General features: G+C 41.7%; 1 protein-coding gene across 1 annotated transcript in view; it reads left to right on the top strand.

The window, feature by feature from the left end:
- The window catches only part of LOC137543817 (broad substrate specificity ATP-binding cassette transporter ABCG2-like), a 104,296-nt gene extending 91,819 nt beyond the window's left edge, over positions 1–12,477 (top strand). The window contains exons 12-16 of the mRNA XM_068264903.1: positions 2,941–3,065; positions 3,414–3,568; positions 5,674–5,763; positions 7,989–8,089; positions 9,352–12,477. Of these exons, the coding sequence (XP_068121004.1) occupies positions 2,941–3,065; positions 3,414–3,568; positions 5,674–5,763; positions 7,989–8,089; positions 9,352–9,499 (619 nt within the window). The 3' untranslated portion in view covers positions 9,500–12,477. The remainder of the gene's footprint in view (positions 1–2,940; positions 3,066–3,413; positions 3,569–5,673; positions 5,764–7,988; positions 8,090–9,351) is intronic.
- Positions 12,478–13,950: the final 1,473 nt, after the last annotated feature.

The following is a 13,950-nucleotide window of genomic DNA, read 5'->3' as shown; positions in this document are numbered from 1 at the left end:
GTTATCGCAAACGCTTGATTGCAGTTATTGCTGCTAAGGGTGGCCCAACCAGTTATTAGGTTCAGGGGGCAATTTCTTTTTCACACAGGGCCATGTAGGTTTTGAGTTTTTTTTCTCACTAAATAATAAAAACCATCATTTAAAATTGCATTTTGTGTTCAATTATGTTATCTTTGACTAATAGTTAACGGTTTTTGATGAGCAGAAACATTTAAGTGTGACAAACATGCAAAAGAATAAGAAATCAGGAAGGGGGCAAATAGTTTTTCACACCAGTGTGTGTGTGTGTGTGTGTGTGTGTGTGTGTGTGTATGTATATGTATATGTATATATGTGTATGTGTATGTGTATGTATATGTATATATGTGTATGTGTATGTGTATGTGTATGTGTATGTGTATGTGTATATGTGTATATGTATATGTATATGTATAAGCCGCACTTTTTCTCCCCCAGAAGGGGAAGTGGGGGGAAAAGAGCCTTGTGGTCCGAATACAGGGAGTCCCAGACTTATGAATGCCCGCCGATACGAACCGCCGCTTCGCCGCAATGTCGGCGACTCCCTGTGCAGTCTCTATGTCCTCTCTTTGTCGCCCTGTTTTTCTCCGCCTTCTTCCCTCCCTTGTAATTAGCGGCAGCATGTATAATCGAATCGCCCCCCGCAATGTGTAGTTAGTAGCAGCCATGTATAACCTGATCGGCCTCCGCTGTTTAAGTAGCAGAATCCTCATAATCTGATTGCCCCCCGCTGTGTAATTAGCGGCATCCATATAATCAGATTGGCCCCCACTGTGTAATTAGCAGCAGCCACGTATAACCCGATCGCCCCCCGCTGTGTAATTAGCAGCCATGTCTCACCCGATCCTGGAAGTCCCCTTAGTGTCGGCTTTTCCTGATCGCGTTATTATAGGTGGCTGACACTAGGGGGAAGAATGATGGATAGGAGAGGTCTCTGAGCAGCGCAGATTTCCAGGATCAGGTGAAACATGGCTGCTAATTACACAGCGGGGGCAATAGGATTATACTGATGCCGCCAATTACACTGCGGGGGCAGCTAGCGGAGGAAGACATGGCAAAAAAGAGAGGGCACAGGCACAAACGCAGGATGCAGGGGGAAAAGCTGGGAACAAGCTGAGGACACAGGGAGACAAGCTGATGACACAGTAGGACAAGCAATAGCACACAGAGGGACAAGCTGAGGACACAGAGGGACAAGCAGAGGACAAGTAGAGAGGACACTGGGAGACCAGCAAAGGACGCATGGAGACCAGCAAAGGACGCATGGAGACCAGCAAAGGACGCATGGAGACCAGCAAAGGACGCAGGAAGACCAGCAAAGGATGCAGGGAGACGAGCAGGGGACGCAGGGAGACGAGCAGGGGACGCAGGGAGACGAGCAGGGGACGCAGGGAGACGAGCAGGGGACGCAGGGAGACGAGCAGGGGACGCAGGGAGACGAGCAGGGGACGCAGGGAGACGAGCAGGGGACGCAGGGAAACGAGCAGAGGACGCAGGGAGACGAGCAGAGGACGCAGGGAGACGAGCAGAGGACGCAGGGAGACGAGCAGAGGACGCAGGGAGACGAGACGCAGGGGGATGAGCAGAGGACACGGGGACAAACAGAGGATTACACAGGGGGACAGATGGGGACACGGGGATAGGAGGAGGACACAGGGAGGCACAAGAAGTACAAGAGAGTCCATAATAATTCTGGTGAGAACATCCACAAGACACCCCTGGACCATAGACGCACCAGGTTTAGTATATATTTTTTTTCAGGTTTTTGCCCTCTAAACCTAGTTGTGTCTTATAGTCTGGAGCGTCTCTGTAGCAACAAAATTTTTACAGATCTAGAAAACTAGCTGCCGTGCTTGTTTTTCACTTATATTTACATGTGAACTGTCTGGAGTGCAAGCTAAGAGGGCCATGTCGTCCTAGTGCTGCTTATTTTTGCTGTACTTACTCTGCAATATAAATACTTGTTTATGTGATGGAATGTTTTCATAGCCCACACGAATAATGTATGTATTTCTTTCTTATGTTGCTGAATGTTACAATTGTACGTTGCATAAATTATTTATGTACCACATTTTTCGGCATAAGTATATAAGACGCTCTGGCCTATAAGATGCACCTAGGTTTAGAGGGAAAAATATACTAATCCTGGTGCATCTGTAGTGCAGGGCATCTTATGGCCCTTTCTTTCCCCCCTCTAATTTACACTAACTACACTACACTGACCAGATACACTACACTAATCCCTGCTGCCCTACCAACTAAGCTACACATCATTACACTAACCCTACACTACACTATACTAGACTAACACTAAATTGCACTACAGTAACACATCAGCACTAGACCTAATCCTGCCGCCGCGCTCCCCCACACTCCTGCCACGATCCTCGTCTCCGTCTCCAGATGCCGATCAATGAAGCTGCTGCCTCTAGATCCTCTGTTCCTCCTGGTAATGAAAGATAAACATAAACTTTAGTGCCAATTTCTCCCTCGCTCCAGCCGTGATCCTCTTCTCCAGTATTTAGGTATCACTTACGGAAGCCGCTACCTCCGCCTCTATACACTGGGTCCTCCGTTCTTCCTGGCTACCTACTTCCTTTTCAGTGCACTGCACCATGGTCATGCATGACCCCAGCGCACAACGCTGGAGATGGAGAGGACAATTGCGGCTGGAGTGAGGGGGAGAGGAGCGCGGCCACAGGACAGTTAAGAACTTCGCTGTGTGCTCTGCACCTATGTTTGTTGTATATTCAGCATATAGGGCACACCAACTTTTCCCCCCATTTTGGGGAAGAAAAAGTGCGACTTATATGCCAAAAAGTACAGTTACTATCCATGTCAATATTGCCTGTTTTGTACTATGTACAGTGCCAAAGGTGCTATATAAATAGATATTAATCCATATATATTTGTTTCCTACAGACATGAATACATCAGTGGCTACTACAGGTTGTCTGCTTACTTTTTGTCCAAGCTGATGGCAGATTTAATTCCCATGAGGACTATGCCAGCCATTATTTTCACCAGCATCATTTATTTTATGATTGGTAAGCCTGGGGAAAGGGAAAGCTCCGAGGCTTGCTTTACTGCAAAAAGTGTCCTTTACCTTTTGTTTCTGATTACTGACGTCCTGGAGGCATGTAGCTAGTGTAGCTGCTATGGTTCCTAGAGATAGAACGGGCTGCTTGCTGTCCTCTTTTCCTCCCTTATCTCTCCTTTGCTCACTATGTGAAAATCCCAGCATTACAGATTTGTATTCTCGAAGAATAAGGGACAAAGTGAGTCACATGACATACAAACATGACTGCTAATTAAGACAGTCCTGTGAACTACCGGTATATGATCCGGGCAGTTTAATTGCATCCTGGCTTAAGATGATCCTTTTTTCTTTTTAGGATTTAGGCATACTGCAGGATGTTTCTTCACGATGATGTTCACCTTAATGATGATTTCCTATACGGCTACATCCATGGCCCTGGCTATTGCTGCTGGTCAGGATGTTGTTGCCGTAGCTAACCTTATGCTGACCATATGCTTTGTCTTCATGATTGTGAGTATTATCTGAATAATGTTAGTTATTGGATATGAAATATTATGATTTGACGTCCTCTTCACAAAACTGAGTGGGTATAGTGCCTGTGGTAATCCCTCCATTTCTGTGCAGCTGGTGAACAACTGGATCTTGGGTGCACTTTGTACATAAGTAGAGTAAAACCCCTGCTATCAGCCACCCAATCAACCGGATTCTCCTATCCTCTTCTTACAGCGCCCTGCTGTTCTTCTGCATCAACTATAGGCATTCCATTAACAGCCTATGGAGGATGTAGCAGGGCACTCGGGGCTGTAAGTAGCAGAGAAGAGGATGGTGCCTGGTTCTCTGCATAGCTGGGGAGGAGATAGACACAAACGCCCATGGCACCCAGGGAATCTGGCTGTTCGAAAGTGTCATTTTCTTGGGTGCTAGATAGCAGGAATTTTACTGTACCGCTGCTCTACATAGCTGGGGAGGGGTTTTGTCGTATAACTGAAAGTAGAGTTATCTGGTATCGGGCAGTCTTTTATCTTAAAGAGACACTGAAGCGAAAAAAAAATACGATATAATGAATTGGTTGTGTACTAAGAATAATTAATAGAAGATTACTGAGTCTACTGATGGTTTGGTCAGTTGCATCAAAGGAGAATTCACTTAATACCAAGTGTTTTAGACCTGTTTTTAGACCTGGTCTAAACCATTTGATAATTAGGTGGGTAAAGCAGGGGAAATGATCAAAATATGCAATTCAGAAACGAGTAGCTATGACTGACATCCTTCTCCTTTGAGGAGCTCTCCTCTGCATACAAACTCCTGAATAATTAATTCAAAAGGTTCCATCCTCACATCTAAAATACCTCACATAATTACTTTACCTACAGAAATCAGCTGGTCTAATCTCTGTCAGGAAAAGTGGGTGTGGTTACTTCTTGTTTGCCTCTGTAAATTGTGTAATTTCTAAATGTTAGACCAAGTCTAAAAACAGGTCTAAAACATTACACCAAACCACCAGTAGACTACAAACCATCTGTAGACTAGTCTAAAGTGCTTAGTGAATGTGGGTAATAGCTTGCATTGATGTGCATTTTCTTTCTAAGTGCACATTCAGTTTTGAGATTTAATAAGCAGAACGACAAACAAGCAGAAAACAGAGTCAAGGGGAAAAAAATAGGTAGCCTAGATGTTGCGAGAACACCAAAAGTAAGCAGAGAGGACAGTCATTAAGGTAAAAAAAGAAGGCCATTATTATTTTATTTTATATAATACCAACATCATCTGTAGTGCTGCACATAGTACAAAAGAAATAGTGGGCAGCATAGATACATGAGTAGTTCAAAACTGTGTACAATCAGGACATCCAGCAATACAAGTAGAAATAAATGTGTAGTTTGAGATATCACCAATAAATAAATTACAGCATAAATTACAGCATTAAAGGAGGAGGTCCCTGTCTAGGACCAACACTCTTATCAGAAACCTAACACCTCAGCATCCATTAATCACCATTAGGGCTGGACTTACACTTTTTAAAATCGCTACCAAAAACGCTCATGAAATCACTTACAAAACGCTCATACAAAACTCTAGCGATTGCGATTAGTGATATCGTTTTGTAGTGGGTTCCAGGCCTTCGGTATGGTCAGTGAGATACACATAGTTCCAAGTTGATGCAAGATTATTTAAATTTTGTATACAAACTACCTTTTTCAAGCTGCATAAATTTGCATACAAAATTGCATAAACCTGCAATAACCACGATCAATACTTAAAGAGATAGATAGATAGATAGATAGATAGATAGATAGATAGATAGATAGATAGATAGATATTTTCTGCTTGACAAGTTTGTCACGTTTATGAACAGGTGCCTGTAGGTCATGCAGAATGTATATGTAGATCAGATGTTACACAGTTGGCTGCACACTTTTTCCAGGTGTGTGACAAGAAAAGAAAAAAACCCACTGAGGCCCAAACATTTGCATGACAGCTAGGACACTTGTAGTGAGAGGATTGTGGAGGATGCCATCATTATTCATATTTAAAGGTTTTGTTTACTGCCTTTGTGACATGTACAGTTTATGGAATATTGTAAAATAATGAGCTAATCTGTATATTTCTGTTAGATCTTTTCAGGGCTACTCGTGAATGTGACCTCTATAATGGATTGGATTTCCTGGCTCAAGTACTTCAGTATTCCTCGATATGGACTGACTGTGAGTGACTTTCTTTGCTTTTCATTCCACCTATAGTGTTGCCCCAATTGCCACCAGTTCTCCAGAAAGTACATTGGAGCATTTACCATACACTAGGCACCTTTTTTTTTAATCATTATTATAGGGAAGATCAGGTGTCCAATATAGTTTTGGGATGTGTGAGGATAATGACGCATATAGAGGACATCCACAGAAACCCAGTGAGTGCATACAAACTCCATGTAGATAGTGCCCTGGAAGGAGTCTGTATGGAACTAGAGGCTGTACTTGTACAAGGCAAATGTAGTAGCCACTTAGCCATGCCCCCCACAATATTTTTACCACCATACTAAATGACTTTGTTGATGAAACTACATCAACATATACAGCACTACTGATGAGTGTGGATTACTTACTTTTTACAGACTATCACAGTAACATGAGAAATTGAAATGTGAGCTGTACCTTTCAGCAAGGTCATTCTTTTCTTATGTTTTAAGTAAATGCTTACAGAAGCCTCTGATCCTGACAAATCTCCTTTTTAAAATGTTTTATTGACAAATGCCAAATAGTATAGCATCCTAATATAGATATGTGTACAGTGAATTCACAGTGAATGCAGATTAAAAGTATCACATAAGGAGTGCAAAAAAATGTAAACAATGCTGAAACTGAGCTACATTATGCTGGGAACACACTATGCAATTTCCCATCCAATCGACAGGTGATCGGGCAGGAAGTTGTAGCATGTGTACATGTCAAAACGGCTCCCATAAAGGATGATAACTTCGCAAAAACGATTCCTTTCTAGATTAGAAACAGATTGGACATGTCGGAAAAAAAATGTCCGAAATATTTTTTGTTTGTTTGTTTTGTTACCAGCAAGATATAGTAAAAGCAGAGACAGCTGAGAAATGATCACTAGACAGATTATAATATATGAATACAGCGGCTAAGCAATAAAATGCAATGGCAGCTTTCAGAGCAGATAAACTGTACTTTGGGAACGTATAATTTATAAACCGACAATATTAAAAGGGAGAAATAGCCCCACAATTTTTATTTTTGGTACAGTAGCACTTTTTATTTTAAAATTATAATGGGTAAAAAAATAAAAACCAGAGGCTTCGCTGATACTCCATGACCCTTCCTTCACCTGCTGGGACCCTCTTCATTTTCACAATTGTGCTGGCCTCCGTGTACAGTACAAGAGCAGCCACACTGCATACGCTCCAGTGGGTTTGTGCCTGCACAGAAGCACTAGAGCCACTCGTGTGCGGAGAAAAAAAGTTGTGCTAGAGCGACTCCGTACTACTGGCCGGTGCAGGATGTACTTGCACTTGCACAGTGCAGCCACGTTTATACACAGAGGGGAGCGCAACAGTGAGCACTATTCATCATTAAAGTTGAATATTGTGAAGATTGAAAATGAAGCTGGCAAATGAGAGACAGTAATGAACACTACTTGGGAATTATGACTGTTCCACACATTTAATTTCCTGCGGTCTCTGTCATTGTAGGATAGATTTTCTAAAAGCTCAATTCTAGAACAATGATATTTTAACTTTGGATAGTGTACTAGGGGGCTACACTATCTATTCCACACAAAGTGGGGAAATCACTTCAAGACAGATACAGTACACATAATATACTTTTTGAAGAGCGGGGAAAAACTTGTTTGCAATTTTTCTTGTTCCTGTAGTTGGGACAACCAGTTCTGATACACATACACACACCACCATCGACTTGTGTCCACTGATCAGGCTAAGACAGGGGAGGGCCAATAACGAAGGGAAAGAAGGAGGATAAAGATAGTTCTACATATGTAAGGTGCTTCTGAAGGAGCTGCCAGAGAAAATAAAGCCCAGCTATCAAATACAGAATATTTTTTATGTACAAATGTAGTCAAGTTCCACTGAAAGTCTAATTGCTGCTACCTTGTGGAACAAATGGTACTAATATTTTCTGAATATTATTTAGACCCAGACTATTTGACCTCCTATCTTGTTTTTGTGAAGTTTTTTTTTTTTCCATCCACCTTCCTTACTAATTAACTTGACAGAACTGTGGAGTGACTTGGCTCTTTATAAAATAAAGGCAATCATGGTAATTTACTGAACGCTTTTATAAAACATAGAAAACATATTTGCAGATCAATGCCATTACATGGTTAAACTAACACACTGAAAAGTGAATTAGTTTGCACACTGTGTGGGATAATTTCATCTCATGGTTTGTCTATTCAGGCTCTACAAGCAAATGAATTGCCAGGAATAACATTTTGTAGAAACAGCACAGCCACGTCTTTTGACCCTCCTGCTTGCAATGCGACTAGTCCCTCATTTCTGTAAGTATACGGTTTGCATAATATTCAAGATATGAACTGTTCACCTTTCATTCCTGTGGCACAGGTTTCCCAGTTTGTGTACGGCACTAAACATGTATTTATGGAACAATCTGTATAATTAATTTACTGCCAGAATGCCCTCCAAAATATTTACCGTAATATACAGTAACTCCTTACCAAGACTTCCAGATCCTGCATTCCATTCTTTCTGGCCTGTATGGAGTCAGGTAGCATTTACAGTAACACCCTAGCTGTCCTATTGGAAGCTGATTTCTGTGTGTCCTCGCACTGACGGTATGGAAAGGCTGCATGTAGAAGTGTTGTGGGCAGAAAGCAGTTGCAGCACCCTCATATTCTCATAGCTCATAGCAGTTAGGCTCCTGGCTCTTGAAACAATATTTAATGTCACAAGTTAATCATCCATTTTGTAACGACCAATGAATAGATGGCAATTGGGGGTGAAACAATTATTGCTCTAAACTGTTACAAGTTATGGTTTCAGGTCCCACAATCCTACTGTATGTAGCGTAGAAAATGGTGCTTTCTTTTCTCTTTTTAAACATCGAAGTCAGTTGTACCTCTTTCCCACAGTACATGTGTATTGATGTTTATGTCTAGGAGAACTCACTGAGAAGCATGTCATCAGTTTAGTCAGGTGATAGCTATGGAAGCCTCTGATTTGCTAGTCCTGATCATGAGCTAAAGCTGGATGGGACTACAGCAAATCAGAGCTTTGCAAATCTATACGCTGATCAAACAAATCACCTGCTTCTCCATGGGTTCTCCTAGAAATGACCATCACTATACATATGCCGATAAAAAGTTCTCAAAATATATGTAACTTTAAGAGCCCTTTTCCACTGGCGTTTATGGTGCGAGGCTGGATATCCGGCTTCCCGTTGACGGCAATGAGGAATCTGATGTGCGCTGCGGAAAACTGCAGCACACTATCCATAATTTCCCCCGCGTCGCACCGTGCCAGATCACGTAGGTCAATTCGCGTCAATGGAAACGACGTGAATTGGTTGCACTTTTCTTCTGGTGCGATATGGTGCGGTGATCGCACCACATGTAGTGGAAACGGGCCCTAATAGATGACAATTATAGTGTTCTCTCTTGCAAGTTATGTTGGTACTTGCTTGTAGAGACCATCCTCATGCTCGTCCCAGCAGAAATGAAAGGGCAGACTATCTTTTTCTCTTCAATCAACAGTTTGCGTTCCTTTCATTTAACTAACTTGAAACCTGTTGTTTTATTTCTAGAACCACTGGTGATCTGTATCTTCAGAACCAGGGCATTCAGTACGATGCCTGGGGCTTATGGCAGAACCATTTGGCACTGGCTATTATGACGATTATCTTCCTGACAATTGCCTACCTGAAGCTGACCTTCATGAAGAAACTCACCTAAAAGAGATGACAGACAGCGCTTTATGTTGCCAGTCCTTGTAGATGTGTGTGTATATAGTTATACTCTATAGGTCGAAAATAAGTGACCTCTAAATCTGAATGTCTAAAACTCAGTTAAGATAAAAAAGGTATAGTATTTTGCTATATGTGTCCTATTGAAGATACATTTCAGACTGTATATTTGTAACACTGGTGCTGAGCTTAGTTCTTACACAGTTTTGCCAAACCCTGCACAGTGTTCTGTAATATAGTTAATTTTAAAGTGAGCCTGCCATGGTCAATCCTGTGGCTTCATTGTTTTCAGTGCAGCTAGTGAAAACTGTAGACCCATCCTGTATCTTTATCATGGATTCTGTATTTGGCGAGGCCATAGGATGAGCATGACAGTTGGGGACCTAACAAGTTCATAAAATAACTATTAAACAGGTGAGCAGAATGCAGATTGAGCATCCCAATGTACTGTCTGTGACGCTTACTCACCTAATTAGATGTCATGCATTGTCGTTTCACTTGCTACAAGTCCACTCAGTTCATAGAGAATGTCTAAAGTCTCATGGTTTTGGAGTTAGAATATGCATACCTCCCCCAACATGACCAGCCTCACATATAGAGATCCTTCAGCTTCACGTTTGGGGGTTTGGAGCATGTCCCACACAGTTCAGATGCAGTGAAACAGGCTGGATTTGTTGTGATATCTAACTGGGTATGTGATTGTCACGTTATGGTGCTGGCTGTGTATCGTACCACGGTCTTTGCCTTTTTTTCAGGTTTAGTCACTTTATAGGAACAAAAAAAACAGCAGTTTCTATACTTCTGTCCTAAAAGGTTCACTTTAACGTACCCCTTTTAGTAAAGTAAAAGTTTAAAGTAAAGTTTAGTTTTAGTAAAGAGCTAATGCGGATGCCATCATGACCTCAGTTTAAAAATGTTACTATGTTAGCTAGATGGTCAGCATAACAGCTAGGAAAGTATCTGAACCTCACCTAGAACAAGTGTATAAACTAATTCTCCAAAACATTGGCACTATGTCTATTATGGTGTAGGGCCACCATAACATCTCTGAATGCTTGAGGCATGATCTCTGAAGCTGTGATGATATTTGGATCCAAGACGATAGCGGAACATTTTAGTCCTCTAAGTTGTGAGGCGGGGCTAGTTGTGCATTAGACTATTTTTTGTGTACGTGGTTTGCAATAATGATTATGTATGTGGCACATCAAAGTAATATCCACATGCATTGAAAGAAAATGTCGCTCCTCAGACCAGGCCACCTTACTTCACTGCTCCATGTTCCAGATATGATAATCACATGTCCATTGTAGGTTATTTTTGTGGTGAAGAGGTGTGAGAATGGGCTTTGACTGGTTTATGGCTACACCTGCCCATATGCAGCAAACTGGCATGCACTGTGTTTTGACATCACTGTCTCATGACCAATATTTGTGTGTTTTTTACCAGCAGTTTGTGGTACACAGTGGCGTAGCTAAGGAGCTGTGGGCCCCGATGCAAGTTTTACATTGGGGCCCCCCAAGCACTCTATACATAATTGATATGGCGCACCAAAACCTGCCAATGGCAACTACAGTGTCAGAGGTGCAAGAAGGGGATGGGGAACAGCTTGTTAATAATTACCACTGTTCAAAGTATCTATAGAAGTGATTATTATGAGCACAGGATCAATAGAGAGCTAATGTTGAAGTTGAGGGAGGGCTCCTTGGGGCCCCTGTGGCCCAAGGGCCCCGATGCGGCCGCAACCTCTGCACCCCCTATTGCTACGCCCCTGGTGGTACAGTAGCTCATCTACAGGATCAGATTAGGTGGACTAACCTTAGTTTTTCTACATACATTTGTGAGTCTTGGGCATCCATTACCATGTCACCAATTCAGTGGTTGACCTGCCTTGGACCATTTTTGTTAGGCACTAACCACTGCATATCAGGACCCTCCACCACAATACTTGTCCTTTTAAAGATGCTCTGCCCCAGTCATCTACCCATCAGTTTGGCCCTCTTCATTCACTGAGATCCTTACACTTGCCATATTGCTTCCAGCATGACTGTTCAAGCTGTGGTTATTATTTACCATCACTTGACTGTTGCCATTGTAACAAGATAATGCAAGATATTCTGCAGGTGAATGTTTCTGTTAGTCAGCAGAGATTGATCTGCATGCTTGTTACAAGGAAGTAACATACTTTTTGGCTGTAACACTGATCTACATCTGTAGGCCTCTAACATTTTTAGAAGGTCAGGATAGCACTTATAGCTCTGTAATACAAGGACTAATGATCCATGCTTCTCTTATTGCACTAGTTATTAGGCTGTTGTGTACATATAGATATTTATCTTTACTGTGTTTCATGTTTAAAAGTGTCATGATGTAAATTACTTATGAGAATTATTTATGACTAAAATGTTTATAACATGCTGTATTCATGTTCTAATCTTAGTGCCTTTCTATTTTTATATGTTTGTCAATTAAATTGTTTACGGTAACCACTGCAAATGAGTCATTTAAAGTGTACCTGGGGTGAAAAATAAAATACCTCAGTAATCTGTAGGCTCTTTAGACCCCTCAAGGCTCCGTATTGCGTTCAGCTTCTCTCTGTTCCAGCTATATGGCCCATTCCTAGCTGCAATAGGGACCAGTCGGAGCTTTGTGCATGTGCTGTCCTCTCCACGTGCCCCCGTGTATCGTGTTCCCGCGCAGCTGTGCACAGCAGCTACCAAAAGTGTCCCGGGCATGCAGAGTTTGTAAAATGAATCGGACCTGTGGATGCCCATGATGATCTCGGCATTGGTTGCCACACACAGCCGTGCAGGAGCAAGTACAGAGCAGGTGTGTGGATGGATAGCGTCCTGGAGATCTGACTGGAGTTCTTTACTGACTTTTATATATATAAAAAGGACCAATATATAGAAAGTTCAAAATTATAGTGTCTTGCAAGGTCTTTCGGTACAACAATATCAACAACTTTATTGGCACAGATACGAAAAAATCGTTAAAAACAGTCTCTGTAAAAAGCTCCTTGTTCATTTGAATAATCACCCAATACAGGAATGTCAAGATTGGTAGTGAAGTAAGCTTAATATATTGACAAGTTTGGCCAAACTTGTCAATATATTAAGCTTATTTCACTACCAATCTCGACATTCCTGTATTGGGTGATTATTCAAATGAACAAGGAGCTTTTTACAGAGACTGTTTTTAACAATTTTTTCGTATCCGTGCCAATAAAGTTATTTTTGTACCGAAAGACCTTGCAAGACAATATAATTTTGAACTTTCTATATATTTATATAAAAGTCTGAAGTGAGGTGGATCACATCCAAAAGGACTCCAAGGTTTTGTGCATTTTTTCCTTATATATAAAAAAAGCCTACTCCTACTGGAGTTCTTAAAGGGGAACTGAAGAGAGAGGTATATGGAGGCTGTCATGTTTATTTCCTTTTAAGCAATGCCAGTTGCCTGGCAGCCCTGCTGATCCTCTGCCTCTAATACTATTAGCCATTGCCCCTGAACAAGCATGCAGCAGATCAGGTGTTTCAGACTTTAAAGTCAGATCTGACAGGACTAGCTGCATGCTTGTTTCTGGTATTATTCAGATACTACTGCAGAGAAATAGACCAGAAGAGCTGCCAGGCAACTGGTATTGATTAAAAGGAAATAAATATGGCAGCCTCCGTATACCTGTTACTTCAGTTCCCCTTTAACTGGGCATTCAGCAGCAGGACAGAGGGAAGGCTGGGAGTAATAAGCAGCATGGAGGGGTCTGAAGACCCTATAGATCCTGGAGGAGAGTATGGTTTAACAGTCGTCGTCGTTCCCACCCGCCCAGGTTCACTTTAGTAATATTTTTGGGACATTTCCTGAATTTCTATGCATTTTTACTTCAGAAACTGGTCATTTCTTTTAAAAAATGTTTTTCAGCATTGAACATATTTAGAATTGCCAAAACTATTCTTATGTAAAAATTTTTTGCTTTGTTGATTTAAATGTAAAAAAAGAGAAATAAAACAGTTTTCCATGTACTGGATTATTTATTTGGTGTCTTTTGGATACTATGCTTTGTAATGTAATTTGAACGGCACTTTCAGTTGCAGTGAGTGAGTCCCATTCAGCTTGAGGCCCCTTTACGCTAGGAGGCTTTCTTAATGTTTTGTTACCCTTTCTGCATGCAGAGTAAATCAGCATCAATGAAAGTCTATGGGGCCCAGTACACATACCCTGGCACAAAGCATTATGTCGGAAGTTTGCAACTTGCCACCAACCCATTGAAAAGTTGACAGCACATTACCGCCAGCCTTCCGCGGTGACACAACAGCGGCAGAATGCATGGAAGTCTATGGGTGACGGAGACATTTTAAATACGTTGGCAGTGGTGCACATGCATGGGACAACGCAAATACGACTGGGAACTTGAATCCCAATGATATACTCACTGTTCAGCAG

The sequence above is a fragment of the Hyperolius riggenbachi genome, unplaced genomic scaffold (assembly GCF_040937935.1).
Source record: "Hyperolius riggenbachi isolate aHypRig1 unplaced genomic scaffold, aHypRig1.pri scaffold_211, whole genome shotgun sequence".
In the NCBI taxonomy this organism is placed as follows: Eukaryota; Metazoa; Chordata; class Amphibia; order Anura; family Hyperoliidae; genus Hyperolius; species Hyperolius riggenbachi.
Note: the sequence above shows the minus strand (reverse complement) of the source record. Positions and strands in the feature narration are given on the sequence as shown.